This window comes from Acanthaster planci, linkage group LG01, assembly GCF_054643075.1.
Source record: "Acanthaster planci isolate LZ-2023a linkage group LG01, COTS_SCS, whole genome shotgun sequence".
NCBI classification, from domain to species: domain Eukaryota; kingdom Metazoa; phylum Echinodermata; class Asteroidea; order Valvatida; family Acanthasteridae; genus Acanthaster; species Acanthaster planci.
In genome coordinates, this window is record NC_141777.1 from 38,981,340 (window position 1) to 39,007,150 (window position 25,811).

Consider the following 25,811-nt stretch of genomic DNA (forward strand, 5'->3'; position numbering starts at 1 on the left):
TTACAGAGTGCAAAGAGTACCATAACACACCGTCCCTGATTGACAACAATCCTTGTTTTCATAGCTAATGCCCTTCCCACAATGCATTAGGTTGAAGCTGGAAAAAGGCCTCACTTTGAGGTTTGGGATTTGATCAAAAACAAACCTGTAAGGGAAGTTGTTCAATCGAAGTAATTGCACTTTGAAATAGACATGGTTCAAATTAGGTCGAATTTGAAGTCAGGTTACATTCGAATGGCAAATCACCTTGCTGACCACTTGTTACATGTAAATCCTTTCCCGTTGTCAAACATTTCTTGTATCCAACAACCGAAGAAGTGCAATCAACAGCTGGGATATCAGTCACTCACAGGAGAACAAAAAATCATACAGGGAAATGTAGACTGACTAATTGTCCACTCCCCTTAATCTCAGAAACTTCCCTGACAAATGACTGTAATTGCAGGGCGATTTGGTGAGGACTGAAGCTCGTCTGGTCCTGCATATTGTCCTATTCCAAAATACAACAACGTTGGTCTGACAAACAGATGAACATATCAATCAATCAGTGGTAACATTAATGAGCTGCACACATTGTACATGCATTTCCCACAAAGGAGCAGACAAGAAAAGTACAAGTGGGGTGAACTCTAGAACATCAGAGTCCACAAAGAGAGAGAAAAAGAGAGAGTTAAGAAATATGGGGTTGGTTTCACTTGTGAAACCAACAGTTTGATGTATAGTCCTTGATGATGTGTATGGGCCAGGGGTGCATTGGGTGTGATGAGTTGAGTCCATGTACACCTGTCATCCTCTGTCACACATTCATTAATCAAAGGGACAGGATACCAGTCAAGGAAGTCCCAGGTAACCTTTAATTAAGAAACTTGACTTATTTGTAGCTTTGGGAAGATCAGAAACTATTCTGGATTTTGGGGGCTATTTCATTAGTTTCTTTGATTTGAGACGGTGTGGCAAACAAAAGACAGACAGTACGAGTATACTCTCATTTCAAAGTGCCTCTTACAGGCTGAGTGAGGCAAAGGTATATGTATCATTCTACATTAAGGAATTAAGGTTGGACTTTGGTTAGCAGTCTTTCTGCAACCATGCCATGAACATCTCTGATATGTAAAGATCAGACAATTACAATTTAGACATTACCTGACAAAAATATCAGTAAAGCCATACCCTTCTAGATAATTTGATTTGATTACTCTCCCTGTGTTGATTGTAACTGCATATCCATCCGCATTCTGAACTTTGGGCGTCCATGTTACAATTTGCATTAATTTTTTTTCAATCAGAGTTTCATTATACAGTCAAACCTCATTAATTAGAGGTCCTTGGGAATTTACAAATTACCTTGTTATAACAGGAACCTTGTATTAACAGTGCTCTTATTGAGGTTTGACTGTAACTACAGGATGAAGCCTCAATTTAATGAACAGTTTAATGTGAAAACAAAGTTTGAAGCAAAACTAATACTAGAAACATCTGAATTGACAAGCAAACTGAGAAAAAGTTGCAAAATACAAGATTGCAGTCCATTATATCACCTGAAACCTGCAGAGCAAATGAATGACATGTAAATGATTTTTCCACCAGGAACTCAATTCAGGGACAAATCATATCCCCCTTGCATTGAGAGAAGGCAGCAACAAGCAGGGCAGTGGACTACATGGCATATTGTGGATAGCCTATTGTGGGAACACATAGCCTGCTATAGGAAATGTGCATTGACAGTGGCTGTGTTAGTAAGATGAGTCAAGCAGATTGGAGCGCTTGCAGTAAGTTCCAGCAGAACGTAAAAGATTGGAACTGATTACCCAGTTCCAGATGATGACAAGAGACAGATGGAAATTTAGAAAAAGTTCAGAACTGTACATGTAGATTTGCTAATCACCACTGACATATTAACAACAGAGGGCGCTTCTACATTACCTCAAATATTCTGGCAGTGAAAGACAGATGTTGGTTCCATAAAATCTCCTGGACCATTCATGCAAGGTTCTGATGTGGGCAAAGGTATTCAAGTCTTTCCAACATGACACAGTTCAAATCTCCCTGGAATTCCTCCTACATTGAGCCTTCTTGCTGGAGTCAGTGTACTTTACCTCACCAAAGAGTGTCCTCTAACTGCCCTATGATACCACATTATCCAGTTCCACTTGGGAGGAGTTCCTTAATTTAGTCCTGAATCCCACTGGGCCTTCAAGTTCACTGGCCTGATAGATCAGTACAGCTCTGTATACTAACCTCACACCTGTGTTTAAGACACTTGTCAAGATCTCTTTCAGCCTGACACCTTTCTATGCTGTTCCTTTCTTTACACTGGTTGCTATTTGGAAATCCTAGGTACACATCTTTGTAGAAAGAGTCAATGATTTGTGATGGCTCGATATTCTTTGCATGTGCCCCTGCCAATTTGGCCATCAGTTCAGGTTTGATACAGTGAAATTTCTTGCCTCTCAAATCCAACAATGAGAATCAATTCTTCAGAATGAGGTTCCATATTAACAGAGAAAAATATAAATGGATACAAAAATCACATATTGATATGCATCCCCCATTCACTTCATATTTCAATTTCACTCTAATTTAGCACTTCACATGTATGTTGGTATGAAACAAAATCCTGTGCTTCTTTCTTGACTAATAATTGGTTGGTTCAAACTTAAGACATGACAAAGGAAAAGATATCTGAAATGTCTTTCCAGTTAATTTCAAGTTGTATGTTCAGCCTACATAGATATCTATCATGATTTTCATGCACTGATTACTTCTTTCCGCCCAACTTCTTAATAAGAAATCTAAACAGAAATGCTGACACACAGCAGCAAGGAACAACCAAGCCAGAGATGTGACTAATCTTGCTGCTGCCAGTGAGTCTAGAAGCCTGCTCCAATAAACACAAGAAATGAAAAATTAAATCATGTCTAAGAAAGATGGGTTACTTCTACTCAGCAAACTCAATTATGCATGCGCACATCTTGATTAATCCAAACATAAGCACAACCAATCAGTCTATCACTGCACAAACATGTAATGCTAAACCATCTACAAGTTATATTTCCCCTCGATGTATTATTTCTTCCAAAAATTAAAGTGAACTGCTTAGTGACACATGTTACTCTACATGAAAGCACATCTTTCTGACACACTGATCAGTACGATTCTCCAGCATCCTTGATTTTGACAGTTTGAGTATTGAATCCTTGAAATGACATTTTGAATTTCACTTTTCTGCCCACAGCCTGTAGAGGCAAATGTCCTTCATTTTGGCAGTGAAGCATCTGAGGACTTTTGCCCTCTTTTACTGCACTCCAAATTCTCAGCTTGCAGACCAAACCCATGGATGCTGGTGGGGCAAGAAGGATTTAGAATGCATCAATCAAGACTTTGAAGTTTCTCTGCCGCGTCATCCTCCCGCTGTTTGCGCCGTAAGCAGACTGGCGCTGACTAAATCCACAGGAGTAAGTTCCTACCAATCTCCTCCTTCCTCTTGTCTGTGCCGGCGGCATCCAATGAAGCGGCAACGACAATCTGACAGTAATTATCCAACTGTGGTTTAAGGCAGCCAATCATCAATTTAACTGCTGGGAAAATGAGAAATAACCAAAAAAAGAGCTTCCCAAAGCACCGACAACTGTCTTCACTAGGAAAAGTGCAATGGTCCGGCGTGTCAAGTCATCTTATGTACTTGGTAAGGTTAAATTTTTTAATGTACGTGCGTGTGTGGGTGGGAATTTCAAGCCAAAAACCTACACCAGTAACCAGGATTTCACCGGTAACCAACCCTCACAGCCTTGTTTAAATTAATGTTGGTAAAGGGATGGTTGTTATAGTTTATCACTCATCACTGGCCCATTCCATAATTCATCCTGGCAGAGCTCTTGGGCTATTACTCAGACCCTGATGAGACAAATCTGTAAACTTGGGTTTGGAACTCTGCAGTTTACATCAAACATCCCTGGGGAGGGTGAAGTTATTGCTGAAACTTCTGCTGCCCAATAAGAACCGAGTATGGGGAGTAAACGCCACAAATTTGGCCTGCAAATTGAAGGGGGATAAATAATCCAATCAGTCTTGCTGGAATAAATCACTATCAATTGAAGCTTTGCCTGGAACAGAATGACTTGTGGTCAACTTGACCCTGCTTGGCCCCTGCTTGGCCAGGTCATGACCCAGATAGAAGCCATCATTCTTGACTTTTATAATTTCAATCAAGACAGCTTTGTATAATGGTACAACCAGCCAGGTTTCCCCTCCCCACCAAAGTGTTAGTTTCAATAGTCTGACGTTATTTGCAGCAGCAGCAAAGTCACATCTGCAACATAGTCACTTCAACAAAACTAACATGTTTGACATCAAACACGAGATGCCCTTTAGTTTAATAATGTTCCTTTCTGTACTCCATCTTTCCTTTGCAAGTGAGGTGATGAAAAAAGATTCCCACCTCCTTACAGCTCATCTAAGCCTGGTATAGACCCTCTATTACCCAAAATCATCCTGAAAATAGCATGTCCTGTTATCTTTCCAACAAAAACAGGTACACAATGTATAATGAAGCTCTCAACATGCACACATTAGCACGCAGGGATGTGTTAACAAAACCCATAGCGCGAGCTGTCGTCCTGCAGTCCATGAGTCATGCGTACGTAGTTGCTGAGAATATTGCAACGTGATGAAATAGTAAGGCTAACAAAACCTGTTGAAATCTGGCTAGCTTCAACTGACTTTAAACTCAGCCTGTGATCATGTGCGTTTACTCCCTCATTTGATATTTTGTCTAGGTTATTGCTGAGGATCAACTGCCCTGAAAAAAACACAAACCATCAGTCCAATTAGTTCTGCACATTTCACATTCATTCTATTGAACTTCCAAGCACATTGCCAAATTCGAAGATAACCCTGTTACAAATGCAGTACGATTCATAACACAAACTCGCTAAGGAACAATTCATTCTACATGCTTTCATTATTAAATAAAGTTAACTACGTCCAATGTATGAAATACATATTTCATCAGCATTGTCTGCAGATTTAGTAAATGTCAAATCTTTAAATGTGATGACCTAAATTTGACTCAAGACCTTCTTTACTGATAAAAACCTTCACAGAAAGCTTGCACAGCTCAGAAGTAATCTCAGAGGTTTTAAGCTGATGTGAAAAATGTAAGTCGTTGGAAACCCATCACATCCATTCTGAAGCCTCCAAGTTGAAATCAACCCACCCACGTAAACGACTTTAACACAAATCACTCTAGACATCTTACTGCACATTCTCAATTGTTTGCCTTTTGAAACTATGTGTAGCACACAACAATCGATGAACACGAGCCAGTCAGTACTCCACAGTTGCTATGGAAATGCACGGTGCCTTACTTATGTGGGTAGGTATCAACAGTTGGGAATTAGAATCAAATGGGATGAGAAAAATATGTGGACAGTGTAGCATCTATGCAGAATTTAACCCGTAAAAATAATAATGCTTGCTGTGACTAACGCAACTTGAAACAGGAAACAAGTCACATGTAAAACTTCACCCCCAAAACCTGTAAAAGCATTTCGCTTGTGTCCATTCCTATTCTGAAGCTTTTATTTATAAGCAAATGCTAAATGTAATTCTGCAAACCTTGTGACTCATGAGAAGTCTCAAAAAAAGCTCAATCAATACATGTGTCACATGAAGCAGCTGGGCCAAGAAATAACCACTAATCACAAGGAAGATCAACCAAATCACTTCGGATTTCATTTTCCAATATGGACATCCGTCTCTAGCCTTAACAGGCACAGCAAAGCCAAACTGGAGACAGAATCCTCAAGATCCCTTGGAAAACCCTGCCTCAAGCACCAAGATTATTTTTCCCTAACATCTGATCAATTTCTTGCCTGGTTGGGGTATCTCCTGAGCTTTGGAAGCAGGCAAAGCTAAGCCTCTTGGATTGGGGGACTTACATGAAATGTTTCCAGGGTTACCAGTGGCCCTAGGCTAGCTGGAAGAAGTCATACCAGGGGTCAGTTGGAATAGTTATGACTTGAGAAAGAAGGAGCCTATGTGTGCCTGGGAGAGACTACTTTTCCTGGTACCTTCTTGATCGGATGTCTTATACAGAAACTTCACATCAGAAATGGCACATCTCTGTCCAAAAATTTGATTAAATAACTCCACGCCAGTTTGTATTAGCCTCTGTTTTCTAAATTAAAGGCTTTTAGTAAAGAAACAAAACCTTCATTATTCCATTCTTTTTAAGGACTGCAAGGCATACAAAATGTGTATAATGCAAATCATTTTTACCTTAGCTTACCCCCATCCTACTTTGTGTCCCTTTGTTTTTTTTTACAAGCCTCCGCCCACTTGCAAAAACTTGTTCAAGAGACACAGTGACAGAATACATAGGCCTATAACAGGAGATCTGTCAACAGGCTACAATGAAGAAAAACACTACTAAGAAATATAAGGTCTTCATTGAGCTGGATACTTTGTTGAATTCATCAAAGGGCCAGCAGAACAGGCCAACACTTGAACTGATAATCATCAATAGTTAAAGAGATCAATTCTTGAGGCACAGTAACTGCTTGACTAGCTGTGAGCTGGCAATGATATTCCTCTGTGTTTACATTCAGATTGTGTGGCTACCTCCAACCTGAAAGACCACACAGAGTGTAGATGGGGCAAGGAGGTCTTTGGGGACTCATCAAAACGCCAACTACGTGAGGAGAGCCATGCCTTACCCAGTGAGATGGGATGCACTTGAAAAAATAGTATTAAGTTTGCAGGTGATGGGACAGCACTTAGCCTAATTTATGAAGGGGCATAAAACAGGACAAGTTAGATATTCAATTATTTCTGGTAGTAAAATTGACAGCTTGTTTAGCGGGGGTATAGTTTTCTCATTGTAAAGTCCACACAATTGGTGCAGCACCTAAACTTTTTGGAATGTAGCTGTAGGCCTAGGATTAATTTTATCTAGAGTACAATTGGATTTCCAAATGAGATTATAAACTACTGTTTTTGAAAAATCAGACAAGAAGCATGGTCAGGAAGAGTCTATCTGTCGGTTGGAACAAGACACAAGTTTGTTATTGGTTTCGCGCAAGGTCAAAAGAGGGCGATGTGACACTACAACTTTGTCTTACGGATAGGCCAACATTCTTAATAATAACAGCATACGTACTTAAAAGAAGAAATCACCAATGTGAACATAAGCAAACTGCAATGAATGCAGGCATTTTCCACACAGTAATGCTGAAACCGCCAAGCAAGGTGTCCTATATTTTTCTTACAGGAAATGGCAACTAAGTGATTTTACGGTACGTACAGTACAAGTACGTAAGAATGAATGAACATCTGTAACATACCAAGGCAATAGTATTCAACTTGGAAAGGACTCCACACAAATCACAGAAAGCCAGTTCCAAGTATGTACTTCATAATGCCATGTATCCATGTTACCAAATTCATGATACTCTGTAAAATCAACTCTGGAATGGATCATCCATGTTTCATACAACTACATCAAAGCCAGCATAACGGCAGCAAGACTAAACTCTTCTGACACAGCTACATGAGCACACAATTACTATTAATTGGGAAAATGGTTGAATCATTAATGGAATTCAAATGTGTGATACAGGCATTGAAGTAAATTCCCATCCAATATCAGGTCTCATAATGAATGCTTCGTAACACACTTTCTGAAATGACCTACATGAAGCACAGACAAACATCAAACAAAAGAAGTTTGGCATAAGGAAGAAGCCTAATTCAAACAGGATTGACATTGTTATGTGAGACTGACGTTGACATCATATTCAGCCCATCACAATTCATTACTTCTGACAGCACATCCTACATCTTAACCAATTTAGTTTCCTTTCCATTAATTCATTTAACCATCTCACCATCTGTGTCCACTGAATTACCCTGGCAATGGAAGGCCTTTCCTCATGACAATCTAACTGCAGTTGGATTTGATCTTACAATTAATACTTAATGTAAGTATTTGGGAACTGGTGCTTTTCTCCCCTCCTGTCACAAACAGGGCAGTACTGCAGCATCTCCAATAACTTGATTTTCCTCCATGTAGCAACCCACTGTCCCAACCCACTCCAAATAAATGCCGGCAGCATAAAATCAACGCTAAACTGATTGACTGCTTAATTTAGTCCAATTTGCCCAAGAAAAAAATCTGTTTGCATGGCCTAGTTTCGGTGTTATGCCAATCAAACGGCAGAGGGCCTGGAGTGTTGGTGATAGGCCGACTATTCTGTGGGCTGTGCACCACCAATACAACCCCTCTGGTCTTGCACAGGATTGATGAAGGCGAGTGTCTGATCTAGGACCATGGAGTGTGGCCGCTGGTCAAGAGACACAAACCTCTAGTCATCTGGCATTCAAGCTGCTTTGGAGTGCAAACGAGCGGGAAATTGACCCTGCAGCCCAGCACAAACTCCCCTAGCAGCTGTTTTCAAAGCCTGGCAATGCAATTTGGATACATGTAGCTGAGGCAGGCCTCCCAGTAGTTCAAAATTGGTTATCAACAATATTTGTTCTGGGCAATGAAAGGCACTCTTAACAGCGCATCCTGTCAAAAACGTTTAATCCAACCAAAACCAGGTGAAGCATCCCTGTAAAACCACGGAGGAGCCGGACATCTGCGGCAGAGTTGTTTTCTGTTCTCTAAGTGTCACCAAAAGTTTCTCTGGAGTTTATGGTAAGCAGAGATCACCAGTGAGTCTTGCTCACATAGCCACATGTACCTCTGACCAAGAACTGTAACAGCTGTGATGGTTCACAAATGTTCATCAGCTGGGTCAAACCAAATCAAACTCCCATCCTCATGATGATACCTGACTCAGGAAAGTGTCCACAGCCACATACGCTCCCACACTTAGCACATTTTTTACCTAGCTGGAGACAAATCAGATTATCCACCCATGCACTGCAAGCATACATGTACATGTACACTGTAGTACATACAAACGCATTTAGTCTCTCAATACAAGCTGATGCAAGCCTTTGAATATAAAGTCCATCTCAAGAAGCCTGTGCCTGAACCACGAACAATGAATCTTAAATTTGGAACCAGTATACAACAAAATAATTAATCATAATTTCTTGTTTAAATGTGACTTTGTTGGAACTGAACATCTTAATCACGGTGTGATCAATGATGCTGTAGGTGTCCAACTTCCGGTTCTAAATATTCAAAAGTTCTCACAACTCATCACATCAATCAGTACCCACTCATGGGGCACGACCCCACTTGACCCCTGAGGAGGGAAAGAAGACAACAAGGACCCCTCAGCAGACAGGACAGGCTCTTTGTAGTTTCTTGCAGATTTTTTTAAAGTTTGGTGACTTAAGAATGGATGATTAAGCGAAGCTTTAAGCAGGCAGTTTTAATAATGGCCTGGGGCATATCACAAATGCAAACAAGCAATTTGAATATGAAAATCAAACAGAGCAAAACAAACAGACATTTTTAAAGGAGATGCACAAAAGGATTAACACAAATAAACAAATGATCAAGTTGATTACTCCTTGCTTTTGTCTTAAATAAATATGATTATGTTGTTTGCACAAATCCTTCAAATTCAGGATAAACAAGCTGATGGTTCACAACTCTAGTTACAACTTAAGAATTTTCCCCTCCATCACAAGGTAAAATGTAGAAACCCCACTCCTTATTCTCTTTGAATTCCTCATTCTGAGTCTCTCTCAAGTGTCAAAAAAAGCTTTGCAAAAAAGAAGCCACACAATCGGGCCAGTGTCCGACACTACCAGGCATAGGGACCAACAAAAGGAATCCTTGATGAAGGTGTCGGCGTACCTTTCATCTTTGGGACTTAGGGGACTTCCATTCAAGTCTTTCAGACCAACATACCATGGAGGAAAGCAGGCATGAAGGCTGGTATGGTAGACCTGTTGATGCACCAATGTCCCCTTTGTTTCCCTTGCTTATATCAATAGTGTATTTGTAGCCTCTTTGTCAGCTTCTCTGGGTAAATGCCCAGTCTACACTGCTCCCAACATCTAAGAAGCAGGTCGGTGGGTCTCCCAATGGTGCAACATATACCAGGCTGCCTAAAACAGATGTGATATAAGCCTTAAGAGCTCCTCCTGCTCCAGTTTGATAGGATGGTAGGATTAGAGATGATGATCCAAGGCTGGATTAGTCAAAGGAATTCCAAGTTGAACTGGAGTGAAAGTAAATCCCAGCTGACTTATTAGGGTTTACCATTAACACAAGTTACATGTCCAGAAAAAGTCCTTATCCAGTGGATGTCTACATTTGTATTGCCACTCCTGTGTAGTCCCAACCTTAGGGTGAATCCATGCTGAAGTGGGAACTCATTACATGGTTACTGGCTTTTCTAACTCCTAATTTACTGACAAAATGAATTTCTACAAAAAATGAAAATGGAAATAAAAGGAAACGTTATTAGACATTACTTACACTTTCATTTTTGGAAAAATGTTTTGTTTAAAAATTACAAATGATAATGAAGTCAGTAACAAGGTAATCAGTTTCTACTTTTGCAATGGATTGCCCCTTACTATAACACCTCTTGAACATGAGCCAAAGCAGAGGTATGGAATCCAAGAAACGTGACAAAAAAGCTTAATCTGTAACAAATTTTTGGCCACACTCAAGTCCCTACCAATGATAATTCAGCTCTCCCTCAGGTGAAGGTTTAATAAACGGTTTGAACAAATAGCAGCCTGAGTAATCCACGAGGAAAATGTTTGGTTTTACACCCCCCCTCAATCCAATTATTCCCTGCTAATGTCTAGTTTGAGAAATAAAGATGCCTCTTAATACATAATTTTGGTTTTGTCATCTAAAAATGTTTTTTGTACATTTAGGATTTGCTGTTTAAAATTTTGTTCACAAAGACGCATTTAACCACTGCGGTTCCCACTGCCAAATGGTTTGCTGTGTTTAACACTTGTCATCATAAAAACAGCCATGAACTTTAATGGTGATTACAGTCCAGGTATGTGGACACACACAGTTATTTTAGCACCTCAGTAAACCAGGCTAACCGCTGAGGTCATTTCCTGTGAGACCAACATATGGCTGTGTGCTTCTGGAACTGAAAAACTGGGCACTGTGGTCAAACACTAGGGGATTTGAAATGTCCCAACAGAGGAAAACAAAGAAAGGGGGGAAAATGAGCTGAAAGGTGAAGTCTCTCTTGCTTGAACAAGCCAATAAATACACAACCTAAAATGAAGTAAGAGAGTCAAGCCACAACTGCCCGTGACCAGAATACTACCGTTCATCATTCCAGTAGTGTTTGATTTGTCTCCTGGTGTTGGCTGTACCTAGGCAATTAACCTGTGCTATTTAGGTCAGTTTTACACCTGCAAAGGAAAAGGTACCGGGTCCCCTGGTGAGGGAAATCCAATCCTGGAGATGTGGCACCTCACAGAGTTATGAATAAAAAAAAAAGAAAGAGAAAGAAGGGTTGGCCTGCGATTTGAACTTAGCCTGGGCACCATGCATATACCTGTCAGAGGTGACTTCCTGTCTCCTGAGCTTCAATCCAAACAAGACCACCCGAAAGGCTGTCAGAATTCATGACAGAGTCCAAGCACTAAAAGGTGGCCTCTTGCAGTTTCTTAAAGGGATCATTCGGTAGTTGTGTATAATTTTTTTGTTTCATTTTGCCTTTATTTGAGTCACTCTGTAAAAGACGGTAAAAGACCGTCCAAAACTTGAACAAAATTTTGCCATTCCTTTACAGTTTTAACTGAGAATAAAAGGTTTACTATTATTTTAAAAGACTTCAAAAATTAATACAGTTGATGATGAAGTAGGTAATGTATGATTACTTTATTTGAAGTTTATAAAGAACAAAGACTTTGAATATACCCCATATTTAAAATGAAAGAATAAGAACAACCTTATAACTTCACTGGCGGTGGAAGTGGGAGGGGAGTAGATGTGAGAGTTATCAAAGTTTAAGCGCTTGTAATCCATTAAGAAATTCAAGAAAACTCAAGCTCATTTTTCACTCTCATTAATAATTTATATCAAGTTTGCCACTGTGTCAGTCATGTATTGATGTTCATTTGAAAAAGTTAGTACACAACACAGATCATGCATACTAGCAAGAGAAACTGGACTTCAAACTGTCTAAACCTTGCACACAAAAACGCTTAGGTGGTACACGGTCACACCATAGTGGTCACACTAATGTAAAGGCTTCAAGCCTTCAACATTATGCAAACTTTGCCAGACGGCTGGCTAAGTGATCAAGGCAAGATGGCAATTGGCCTACAGGCTCAAGGTCTGGATTTACCATGAGAATCTTCTAGGTACAGGGCAGCAAGCGAGCTCATATTTGTGTAATTACGACCAGGATGTCACAGCTAAGTCCGGGCAGATTACCAACCCCACCGCACCAGATGGAAATGCTAGCTGCACAGATTATTTTTGTTATGCCCGCCCTTAAATGTCAGCAGTGATGCACATCAAATACACATGCAGGAGAGGAAAGAAGCTGATTGTCAGTGTACCAGTGGGGTTGAAATCATTAATGTGAAAACGTGCTCACTTTTGAACTTCCGAAACAGGAAGTGGACAGGCTAGACTTACAATCCAATACTAATACTATGTCAGTGGTCTTATGAGCACTGTCACTGAACACACACTAAAATACATGCACAACTTGTATCCTGTTACCACTGCATATGAAAATGAGCTACTGTTGTTAAAAAATGTAAAACTAATGGGGAATTCCACGCAAGCCTTAAGGGTTTAAAAATAAAGAAATAAATAATGTACGCATATATATTTATCGCTTGTAAAGAAACTTTCACAATGAAGGTTTTAGTAACTCAGAAACTTTAAATCAGTAGGGGCCTGAAGCTTGCAGACAAATTGTTAAAGCATGTACAAGTGTGAAAAGGTGTTTTTGGTCTTTTTTGTACCATTTTTAGTATTTAAATGTTTGACACTCACAAATCACCAAAAAACCAATCATTTCAAGAACTCACCTGGCAAAGAAGGAGGCAGCAGCCGAGGTTCCAGCAATGTTTGCTCCTACAGGCATTGGGGGTCCAGTACCAGACCGCAGCACAGCCGGATTAAACGGTGGCCTCATTCCTGCAGTCGCAGCAGCTAACCTGTCGGCTTGCTGCTGCTGTTGTTGCTGCTGCAAGTGGTGTTGTTGCTGTTGGTGTTGATGCTGCATCATCTGCTGTTGTTGCATAAGCTGTTGCTGTTGCTGCATCTGTTGGTGGTGTTGCAGGTAACTCAGGCTCTGGGGAAGGTTCTGAGGAATGGCTGGTCTTCCCGCGACTGACATCTCAGAAACTGTGCCTTTACCATTGGCTGATGCCCCATAACTAGTCTGTTTATGACAAGAAAAAGGAACGAACTGTAAATGACACTCAATGCCAATACCTCCTTTTTTTATCAAATGCAAGCATGCTGTGCAACAATAGCAAGGGCATAATAGCTATCATTGGTGACTTCTTTAACTACTGCATGGGCTAAAACATCTGATAAAAGATCAGCTGAAAGACAATATGGGCTATGTCAATAAATATTTTAATAAGATTTACAAACAGCAGATAAACAGTCTGGTCTGCTGAACAGCCCCCATGCCCAAAGCAATGGGGTCCACGTGATCGACCCTGATGACCGTTTCCGTGGTTGTGACTTTTAGCAATACAAACTATGCACAGTATGTGCACATTTAATAATTATTTCAACTCCCAAAGCTCTAACTTACAAATTACTTTATTCACTCTGACACTGGGAACAAAACCAAGGATGAAAACAGAACCCAAAACATCCCTAACATTGCAACATTGACACAATCACATGTACATGTACATGTACTTAGGAACTTCTACTCACAAGCCCTGTACTAATCCCTCTGGTACTCATTTGCATGCAAGGAGCTGTCCAGACATGTATGTCGATTACAACACCTTCTTGTGAAATCATACAAGTAAAGCCAAGACTAATGATTGACACAATTCAGCAACACTGGAATCTGATGGAAACCAGGGATAGAGCCTGGTAACCCAACCCCAGCAAGTGCTAAAATGTCTGGTGCACATTAATGACTTTCTGGTCATGACATAAAACAGCGCACTGATTGTTTGCTATTAATATCCACGTATATTTTCTCATCAGTTACGTTTCGTGTCAAGCCTGTCGCAAATGATGCACAACAGTTTTCGATACACAATTAACCTTTCCAGAAGACCTGCAATCGCTTATTTTGGATAACCTTCTTTCCGTGGAGAATGTTTAACGCTAAAGGGTGGCTGCAAAGTAAGAATGCAGAGACATGTAAGGTATTCTCATACAGTGCTATGTATGAAATCGTTTGTTAGTACACCTGTTTAAAAGATTCAAGAGAGAGGAGGCGCTGATTTAAAAAACTTCATTTTCATACACTTTTGGGAGGGTCCCTGAATTCTAATTAAACTGTACAGGCTGGTTGTCAAACAATTTCCCCATGTTAGAATATATATATTAAAGAGAAACCCCAAATGCCACCATTTTACCTATCCCTTCAAAGCCAAAAGAATGATTTTCCAGACAAATTCTCCAAAAAATGTAAAAGTCTATAGGTAGGCATAATATCAAAACTACTCTGTAAATTAAAGCTTTTCATCGCATAGGACACAGGGAATTCATTTCCATAAAAATTTCATTACATTTCGCCCTTTTTACTTTCATTGTTAGTCTAACAATAAACTGGCAAAGAATAGAATGACTGCATGGAGTCAGCAATTTCTTTGAAGGCTTCTTTCATTCCAATTTGTTGAGCTTCAACAAATTCCCATTCATTTTTAATAAATTTTGGACACACTTGATTGGCAAAGCGAAGTTGCCATTTCAAAATTATGGTGTTCCCCTGGGCGTCAAAAGTTCTTCCACCAAAGATTAGCCCACCCCCCTGTCTGGCTCGCAAATGTCACTGAACAGGGAAGAAGTCATGTTTTTATCCGAGGCCAAATAAAAAGTGACTATAGACAACCCCAAACTTGCTTTTTGAAAGAAGTCACAGACACACATACCAAATTGGAGCACATAGTAGGCTTACTTGTGCACTGTGTTACTGGAACCAGAGATGCTGACTGTGAGCCCATTTCACACTATAAGTTAACCCGGGGAATCTCGGGGGGTTAGCAAAAAATAACCTCCCTCCCTCCCGAGATTCCCCGGGTTAACAGTTGTGTTCACACTACACTTTTTTTGCTCCCGGTTAAGTGCCCTTAACCCAGAGAATTTCTAACCCTGCTCATGAGCAGGGTTAACTCACCGATCTCAGGGTTAACAGCGACCTTGAGATATACCCCGGGTTATCTTTGCAAGTGAGAAAACACTCAGGGCTAGCGAACTGCTGGGGTGAGTTGCTTGGAGAATTTTGCATGACGACCTGGAACTATCTTGTAAGGTCAAAGGTGAAGCAAAACAATGGTGCATGCGCCAGTATGAATGTTACACTGGTACGGTGCCTCATTGGTGCAGTATGTGCCTCTGATTTCGGCTAGATCAGGGAACCTGCTGCTATCAAACCACATTTCGCATGCGTTGATCAAACCTGGGTCACATTGTATCATTAATATTCAAGGCCTCCCCGATTTCTCTGGGTTAGATTTCTGTAGTGTGAAAGAGTTGACAGTTGCCCTGGGTTAGTGCCGCCCAGGGCTAATCTCAGGTTTACAGGGCAAGTGTGAAATGTTCCTCCAGGTTAACACTAACCCAGGGAATCGATTTTCAACCTGGGGCCCAGATTCCCTGAATTAGCAGTTTGTGGTGTGAAAAGGGCTCTGGACTGATTACCTCATAATAGTAATTCTTCACTAGAGACCCTGATGACAAGGCCACAATAAATGCATATGCAGATTGGTGAAATGTCCAGTGATGCAGACCACAATGGGGAAAGCAATCCTAGTGACCGTAACAGTCCAGTGCACACAAGATGAGAAATCCATGCACATATATGTTCGGGGATCCACCTAATGAGCCAATTATGGGATGCAGTAAGTAATGTCAACATTAAAATACTAAGTCTTGTCAAAAGTTAGCTGGTTATTGTATCTTGAAGTTGCTTTGTGGGACACGTAAAAAGGCCAAACAGTAGCAGAACTCAAATCCAGATGCTCAGGTCAAAAATCAGGAAAAAATGGAAAAATTACATCCCTGGATTCACTGTGTGGCTGAAATCATTTACTTTGCGATAAATACATCTTTCTTATAAACTTGGGAAAATGTTGATGCTGCCAAGGTTTGTCTTCTGGAGACTTGAAATCAGTGATGTGATTATCATTAAATGCATGTCACATGTGCTTCACCACGCAACACTGTTTAAGTTTTAAATGCAAGTTTTCAAACATGACTCATAGAAACAGGGTTAAGCTGATGTAACACACTTCTATATGTAAATAATCAAAACAAGAAGTAGGAAAAAATCCGGGGAAACACAAGTAATCCCTGTCCTATGGCATATGACAGTTTATCTGAAAATCAAACTCTGAGGAGAAGAAGGTCTATGGCAGACTACAGATTTTTCTTACAGACCATAGAATCCCTGAGGTTTGGATCAGTAGCTGAGATCTATCACGTTGCCATCAGCAATTTAGTATCATTCTTTTTATCAGGCTGTCCATCTTTCTGGATCACTGTAACAGAAACAATGGGCCTGAGAATGGAGTAACCCCTACTGGCTACAATCTATCCCTGATATGTACCCAGCTCCTACCCCCCACCCTCATCCAGCATCAAGAGTAGATTCTGTCTGATTATCCAAATCTGCCTGGGTCCCATCTGGATTATTAAGGCGGTTTACAGTGGCTCCATGCCTTATGTGAATGAACAGACATGCCCTTATCCTCTTCAAGTTTGCTGCAAGGTTTGGTTAATTGTACAGTTCAGAGTTCTGGGTGGGGGAGCTCCTTTGTCAAAGCAAAGTTGCAGAGTTATGTAAAACATAACCACAAAGCAAAACCGCATCCTGCAGGGGAAAAAACAGCAGGTCTACCTAGAAATCCTCAAATACACGCACAAAAGAATGATTGATGGGATGTCTTATAATGAATGGACCACAGACTATCCCCTCCATTTTTGTTCTTTGAAACGAATTCTGTACAACATAATAGAAGCACACTTGATACTAATTTCCTTCAGAGAATAAAAATGCAGCAATGTGAAGTATCAGTTTCTGCCTTGTTGCAAAAATTCAAGTTTGGACTACTTTTGATTATTTCATAAGACTACAAACCAAAACTATTTTTGAGTTGAAGTATTTTATTACATCTGACGGAAAATAGAGCTTTGGCCAAATATGGCCGTTTCACAATAGTGCGCCACCAAGTGTTTGCAATGCATTGGCCAATCACACTGCCCGAAATCTGTCGACCCAGTGCACATTTGGAAAGGGTCGACAAATTTTACGCGTTGCAAACTCTTGGAGGCCCACTATTGTGAATCGCAGGTATTCTTGATCTTTCTTCAGCTGGATGAGAACACAAAGCAAGCTTGTTACAAGCACTCGTTGAATTCTTTGTACATCTTATTACATGTACATGTATGTAACCATTACTGTCTCAGTGAATACAACATTTTGGTGAGCTACAAAACTGAGCAGAGACGTACTGGGATATTTAATTGTTCGTGTATATCATTCAATAATTCATTTTAAATGCATCACTGTGCACAAGAAACCAACAGGTGAATCCAGTTTTCCACATTCATCCTTACCTTCATTCCATCTTCACTTGGCACAAGATGTGGAGGTATAGTGCAATCCGCATCAAGAGGTTCCAAGTCTGTTTGTTTTAACATGATACCAAATGGTTTCCCAGCACTGGGTGTGACAGATACTGCTTGTAACAACGTTGAACAAGCTTAACTGAGAGATGCTGCAGGGATCCAATGGGCTATGGCTTGGGCCCAGAATCCAACTGACAGAGAGTATCTGACTCTCTTATCAAATAACCTATATCCCATCAAATTAACTGACTACGTGCAAAATCCTCCCATGGACTGCTGCCTTTTTTGTCACCACCACTGCGTGAGACCACATAACTTTTGTCCACAGATGCTTCGTCAGTTAATTTTTCAACTTTGAGGGAGTAAGGTACATGTAGAGCTGGATAGGGCACCACACTCAACCAGCAGCGCGTGACACCTATTGTCCTACCGCTGACTGCATCCAAATGAACTTGGCCATAAAAACCAGCAGACTTCAGGCACCATAAAGTCATCAAGTGGGGCACTTGCAAAGTGTCCTTGAAAAACTTTTATTGTAAAAACTGTTAAGGTTGAAAAATAAATGGTAAAGCAATGCAAACTTGCAGTTTACTTTCAGATGGTCACAATTTGTCTCTTTTGAAAACCAACTACTCTATACATTTAAGTGACAATTTCCAAACTCACCAGAAAGTTCTGAATCATTTTGCATGACGTTTTGACATGGTGTGTCAAACTGAAAATCTTTTCCAATATAAACAGACCTGTTAAATGGCATCCTCTCACACATACTTCAAATACATGTAATTCAAAAGGCACCATATTCAATTCCAAACCGACATGCACCAATAAAAATTGGATGAGGGTGCCGATTGCTCCGACTCAAATCCCAGCACTGACAAAATTTGCTTTGAGGTTACAACTGCTCCAACATACCCATTTCCAAACTGTGTTACAAAGTGAACGCATTTCCAAACTACACTAAGTGGCTCCATTGTGTCTGGTGCCAAACTATTCATCCATTGCTGTGCTTTTGAAGATGCCGACTCTCTGTCTTTTCTGGCAGGTTCAGAGGAGACATGGGAAATTCCTCATTGTACCTTTAAGAGTTGGAGTCAATAAGGCTAGTGTTTGTGGTTGAATTTCACATGGATGCTGTTTATTGTATCAACTACTTCTACAAAGTTAAAGCACCACTTTTTTCTAAGGGTTAAGTTATAACTTAAAAGAAAAGAGGACCCGCTTAACAGTCAAATATGTGTTTATTATCATACTCATAACTAAAAACCCATGGTTACTAAATTAAGCCTGAATTCAACAAAAACAGACCTGACAACAGTGTTGGACATCTATTTATGCTTAATTCTTTTTTTATTGGAGTACTGGCCTTATCCTTGAAGCAGAAATGAGGTAAAACATTTGTGTGGGTTATTCAGTGAAGTAGCAGGTGGGACTGTACCAGATTGGGGAATTTTATGATTTCTAAAACAGTCAAAAATGAAATCAAAGTGGTCACAGACTATTTTACCAGGGGCAGTCCATTTAACAATATGTACCAATAATTTCACATTTTCAATAAGTTTTTCCAATTCCTCTATACTATACCCTCATAAGGGTACAATTTAGATTTCAATATGTTTGTTAAGAGGGTACATCTAAAATGTTCCCTTCCATTAGTGAGCTGCTTCACTTCAAATCTACAAGACATTAAATACTAGGCAGGAAGACTAACTGTATTTTTCACACTGTTTCACAACTATAAATGTCCTACTCACTACAGAATCACTCAAAATAGAGCATAAGTCTAGATACTGGACCAGGTTGGGTGATTTTGATGGGCGCTTGCATTGCGGCTGTAGGTTGTAAAAAAGAGACGACAACAAATACGAAGTCCACAGTAAAGCCAGAAGTGGTGCTTGGATCTACTTTTATGTTGCACCTTACACATGGAATTATCCTTGAGAGTGGTGGCCTATGTGCACATGTACACAAGAAAGTGGATTCATGACCAAAAACGAACTAACTAGTAATTAATGAGAACAATGACAACTGTAACTGACAGCATGGGGAACACCAAGATTCCTTTTATAATGAAGGATGAACGGAAAAACTCGTCCTTTTGAAAATGGCATCCTCACCATGTATATATACCTGTACTGTTTTTATAATTTACTTCAAATATCTATTTTATTATACTTTAAATTGAAAGTACATCATGGAAAAAGTGAGTAAATACATACAAAACTGAAAAAAACAAGAATTTAAAATGTGAGGAACATATTCCACAAATTTCCTGAGAAAAAAATCAAATGCCATGTCATTATATATGCGATTCTTAATATTCTTTTCAGTCTATATACACACACTTTGTACAATGTTTCGTCTGAAGGCCAACATCTATTTTTATCTCAATTTGTATTTGGTGAAGATTGTAATGGTAGCATCTGCGAGTACATGCAGTTGTTATCATTCTGAATTTACATGTAGATTTTGAAATAATTCTTATGCTATTCACATTTATTCACTTCTGATGACTGCCACAGCATTTATTGATCTGCAAAACAGACTCCGATCCAATCATCTCTTTCAATGCGTTCCCATGGTAACCACATTTACAGGTTCATCTGCAATACTTCCCAATTGTTGCTGATGCCTACAGCTTGTCAAATGCAAACAACAATGAGATAAGTCAAATCTGCATCTTTCAATAGAGTCGTGGACACCAGAGGAAATGCCTCACTGTTTGGAGAAGAAATGGTCTATCTTGTATAAGGAGACGGCCAAAATCACTCTGAAAAGCTTGGGGGCTGTTGACCCTCTCCAAGGCAATTCCTCCAAGGAACCAGCAGAACAAGAATGGTGAGGGAAACGTAAATCAATGATGCCATTATCTACAGAGCTTTGTGGTGATGACTGTGGCACATGCACTAAAGATGCCACTTCAGAAACCTAGCAAAAAGACAATGACTCGAGGGCACTTGCACCTTGCTGGTTTGCAATCTTTCGTCCATGGAAAATTCATGCCTCAGGTCCATTCTGGTGTTCAAGAAACAAAAAAATGCTTCTGATGTCATAAGCATCAACAGAACCGGGTCCACAGAGCTTACCAAAAAATAAGTAAAGTCAGTGGCTGGCTATGAGCATCCACGTACTTCCAGTGGACTTTTGCTTTTCTGACAAAAGGCATAACTTGCCTATGGCTGATCATGGAGGAGGCTACTGAGTCCATAACATGTTATGGGTGGCCGTTACACATCATCTGGGAGAGTAGGCTGAGTCATTCCCAACCCACATTTGTCATTGCAAGTCATGTCTTCAGCGGAGTCAAGTTAGCATAGTTGTTCTGTCTGCTTCTTCCACCTCTGCGGCCCAGGTTCGATTCCAAGTTCAATCCACACGAGCTTTCAGTCCCTACCTGATTCTACAAGTTTTACCCCCGCCCACTAAAACTGTGATGCTTCTCATTGTCCTCTCTCTAAAGGTTTCCTCGGTCTTATGAGCTACAATACCTTGAGAGCTGTTGAGAAGCCCTATATGGGTTCCATTACCAAAAATGTTCAGTAAAATATTAAAAACATATTTTGGTGTGTAGCCTCAGAACACAACTAGTCCTTTGTCCTCCATCTTGAATCATGTTCTAGATACTGTATTTAAAGGATAGGGTGGGAACCAATCTAAAAGTCAGTAACCTGACTTATTTTGGGGGAGGTATTATGCACTGTTGGGAGGTACATGTATTGTGCACTGATGTGTACAGAGAAGACATTGGTGGTTCATATTTAACTGGTAAGCATACATGTACATACTTACGCGCATTTATTAAACTTCTGCCAAGGAAATTTAGTCTGTAAGTTGCCAGTCAGTTCTCAATAAACTTTCCATTTACTTTCACACCTTCTGCACATTCTATCTAGTCTACAACTGAGTGCTGAAACAAGCAAGTATATGCTGAATCTCTGGCCAGCTTCATATTCCTGACAAAATTCAATCTTTACGATTGGTTTGTTCAAGAAGCCTTGTTACTGTGATACTTCACAATGGAGTATTAATCCTATTACACCTTTGGTATCTGCCCGACACACATTGTAAGAATCCCCTTCGATCTCAGTACATGCATGAGTTTCATTGATTTGACTAATTAGGCAGAAACACTTTGTATTGATACAAACGACTGAGATAACATGAGTGAGACATTCATATACTTTGATAGGAAGGCTGCAGTGAATTTTGAATAATACTAATTTCTTTATGCTGACCTCTGTACACCTTAAGTATATATACAGATGATATACAATTTCACATGTTCGTTTGCTGATAAATTTGGTCCAAATCATGCCTGACTTTAAAAGTATTTTACTTTGTTTCAATATAGAACAAAAAACCTACACAACAAACAAAAACTGGTAGCAGTTTGAGGTTACGTTTGATTGATCAGTTCTTTTCTGTATACATGAATATGCAGCATTATCCTGTGCCAATTGATCTTTGTATAAAATCCAAATTTGCCAAGGAAATAATCAACCTGACATAATTTGGCCTGAAACGTTACCAAAATTTTTCAAAGGCAGATCGAGTAAATAAACTGAGAATTTGTTGATGCTGGTAGTCTGGCTAACAAAGACTTGAACTCGATTACTTCATATTTATGCTTGCTATTTTTCTTCTTTAAATCAAGCTTTTGCCAATGTCTTCCAGAAAGTATGAGGAAATCCTGAAATCTGCAGGTAGTTTACCCAGACAAGCAAACAGTCATCTCTGAAATTCGCATGAATGTCAAGAAAAGACAACAATGACGACAGCGCTGATCAATAATCACAAGGTTATTGGAGCTTGGAAGAGAAGTACTTGGAGAGCTAGGTTAAGTGGTGGACTGGCGTCTGCCTTTCTCCGGCACGCAGCACAGTGATTTGACGGCAATGGAGTAGACAAAAACGAAACACTGGTATCTGAGAGTTTATGACTCATTACAATGGAGCCATGCTGGGGTTGCACTCAAGCATGCTGGCAGCCTGTCTCGATTCATTCCGGCGTGACAATAATGCTGCTTGAGTTTTCAAATTCAAGGGCAAATTTGCCATCTTGGTTTGACTGGTCTTGGTTATCACAAGAGAGAAAACAAAGAAGCACAGAGGCAGGGGAAAAATTGCCATGAAGTGGCTATGAATATGCATCAATCACATCATATACAGTGTACATGTGTGTGTGAATGAACAAAGTACCGAGTAAATAAACGTCTGTTTATACACTTTACCACATAACAACATCATCATTTGTTGCTCATCTCACAAGCACATTGTACACTAATAGAGTTTGATGAGGATTGTATGGCCAATCATATTTGAGCCACATAACCTGGCGACTGTTCACACCAACCAAGCAACTGTATTCTAGAACCATTCACTTCCAATTGGTCTCCACAAATTAATTCAACCGATCATAAGTACCTCACATGCATGTACCACTTGCAAAAGAAATCTGGCACATGCTCTTTTAAAAGGATGGGACTCCATTTACTGTAGTTAAACCAAAGATACGGCAAAGAAACAAGCCTATATGGGACTACTGCAGAAATTTCTCATTCAGTACTCATAACATCCATTCACAACCACTTCAGACAAAAGACAAAAGACCATCATGCAGCCAGTCTTAAATGGTTAATAAAACAACGGCTTGCTATGCGCCATATCACGCAGTGTTTCAGACTGGTAAAGCACATTTTTATTCCCTTATTTATCAACGTATAAAAATCAATATGCACTATGCATACGTATCTCCTGTGCATGTGTACAAGAATATAAGAATAACTGTCGGTGAAAATAAAAATCTCTCTGTGAGCACCGGGGATGGCTGTGCTCAATTTAACACATTTGCTCAGCCTGGAGAAATATTAATTTGGCGATACTGTCAGCTGTCATTTATACCTCGATCATTTTGTCTCTTCACAGATGAAAAGAAATACCAGTCCGAGAACGTGATGTTGAGATGAAAAGATAGCATCCTTGATAAGCCGATGTTAGGAAAGTGTCAGCATGAATATATTTCTGTCCTTTGGATTATTACAGATCTTTTTTTTTTTTCATTACTCCAACAGACCATCTAGACCATTCGATTGTGAAGAACATTACGAACAAAGCCCACTTGTGCAAACACAAAAGTAAGCACAGAAACTGGAAATTGAAAGACCCAGATGAGCCGCCCATTGCATGAGATGAAAACAATTCTGGGATGGCCATTCCAACAGTACTTGGCCTGGATTGTGTACCTACATGGACCAGTACATTGGTGTAGTGGGAACCAGCTGTACTTTGCGGCAATTTGTAACTGCATGTACTGACAAGTAAACCACATGCTGAAGAAAACAATTGAAGTGCTGTAAGCATATGCAACATGTTTCTACATGTATGTTCACTATAAATCAGTGCACAGTAGATGCTTCTAAAAGTACATCTTAGGGGCACAATTTACATAGACGTACCTGGGAAAGAAGTGAATTTGATTATAAAACTCAAATATAAAAAACCAGATGTTTTCAGGTAATGGTATGACATTCACATGTATGCACTCCTGTCAGGCTCAATCACAAACAATGTTAAAATACCTGTACATGTATGTAAGGGGAAACGAGTGCGTCCCTTCCCCAATGGGCTATGTATGACAAGGGTATAAGGAGCCTCTCCTTGGCATGCATGCACATGTAGTTGTACTCTACTTCAAATAGACTGTTGGGCTGTATTTTTTGCAGCAGAGAAATACCAGTGGGCTTACTGGTAGCTTAGAAACTATATATATATATATATGTACAAAGCAAAAAGGGGCCACCGGCCAGACTGACATAAAAACACATTTTGTCTGTGAATGGTTCACCACTGATTTCTCCAAAGCACACACTTCCTCAGCAAAAGCCTCGAGTCAACCATTTTGCATTTATGTCAATCTCTTTCACCATTCTTGAGCATAAACTGCTTCCACTTTTTTACAGCTTTTTCGCAAGTCATAGACTTCCCACCTCTCACATTTGCATAACAAGCCTTTATTCTCCTGACTAAATCCATAAGGATTACACAGCGAATCCAGGACTCACAAGTTCTAAGAATTCTTAAGGACATTCCTGTCATGTTACTTGCAATTTTCAAAGGCAAAAATACCTCCTTACAATTTGCAGCAGCTACAAGTAGATCCACTGCATAAACTAGGCTGTAAAGTGTTCCAGTAAGTTGAAATGGCTGGCTATTCACTTTTTGGATACTGCCTCTTGCTGGGCACAGAAGTGAGTGGTAAGCGGATATGCTGTTAACACCCGACTACACTTATACTGGCAACATCTGAAGAGGGCACACACTGAGATCAAGTTGAAGGTCAAATGTGTTAACCTCCACAGCAAAGCACTTGTGGGATGCTTCGGCCATCAAGAGTCTATCCTGAAACTGAGCGCTTAGTGAAGCGGCTAACGACAAAAAACTTTTTGCTTTACCTAATTTACACCAGACAGGTTTTCATTCTTGCTGAAGGATGAGAAATGGCAGATTCTTAAGAAACTAATCTACTTCCCTCTGTTACTGTGGAACAAAACTGAATGACTAAAACTTACAAGATATCAGTCAAGTACAGTGTACTACCCTTTATTTTCCCAAACACTTTACAATAATTCGCTCCTTGAATGTGCTGAATTTGATGAGTATTTCTAGACAGATTAATATCTGCACTATTATCAAATTCTGTACCCTTCCAAACCAAACTGAATACCGTGTGTTGGAGAGAGTTGTTAAATATGAGATGTTCAGTAATTCTCACAACAGCCATTGATCACTTCTTCCGAATGACAGAATGATTTAAGATGCTCAGTCACTGAACGTGACAACGCCACTGCAGAAAACATGCATGTACTTACAGATTTTTTTTCTATAATGTCTTAATATGCAGGCAATGGATGCTTGCATCTAGCCATGGCTAATTCCACAGCATAACCAATGAACCCAAAATGGCACTGCACTACTACAGGGGTTGAATGTTAAGTTCCTCTAAGCCTCACAATTCAGCATTTGTACAATAAATGGGCACACTCGCTACTCCCCTTCCCACACCCCGTCATAAATTTCCC

General features: G+C 40.0%; 1 protein-coding gene across 18 annotated transcripts in view; it reads right to left on the minus strand.

The window, feature by feature from the left end:
- LOC110980495 (uncharacterized) overlaps positions 1 to 25,811 on the minus strand; it is a 202,728-nt gene that overhangs the window by 44,789 nt on the left and 132,128 nt on the right. For 17 of the 18 annotated variants that reach the window (XM_087146343.1, XM_087146364.1, XM_087146359.1 and 14 more), the window contains one exon: positions 12,994 to 13,349. In XM_087146343.1, the coding sequence (XP_087002469.1) occupies positions 12,994 to 13,349 (356 nt within the window). Of the gene's footprint in view, positions 1 to 12,993; positions 13,350 to 24,866; positions 24,991 to 25,811 lie in introns of those variants that run through there. The other variant, XM_087146408.1, reaches the window with a different exon arrangement.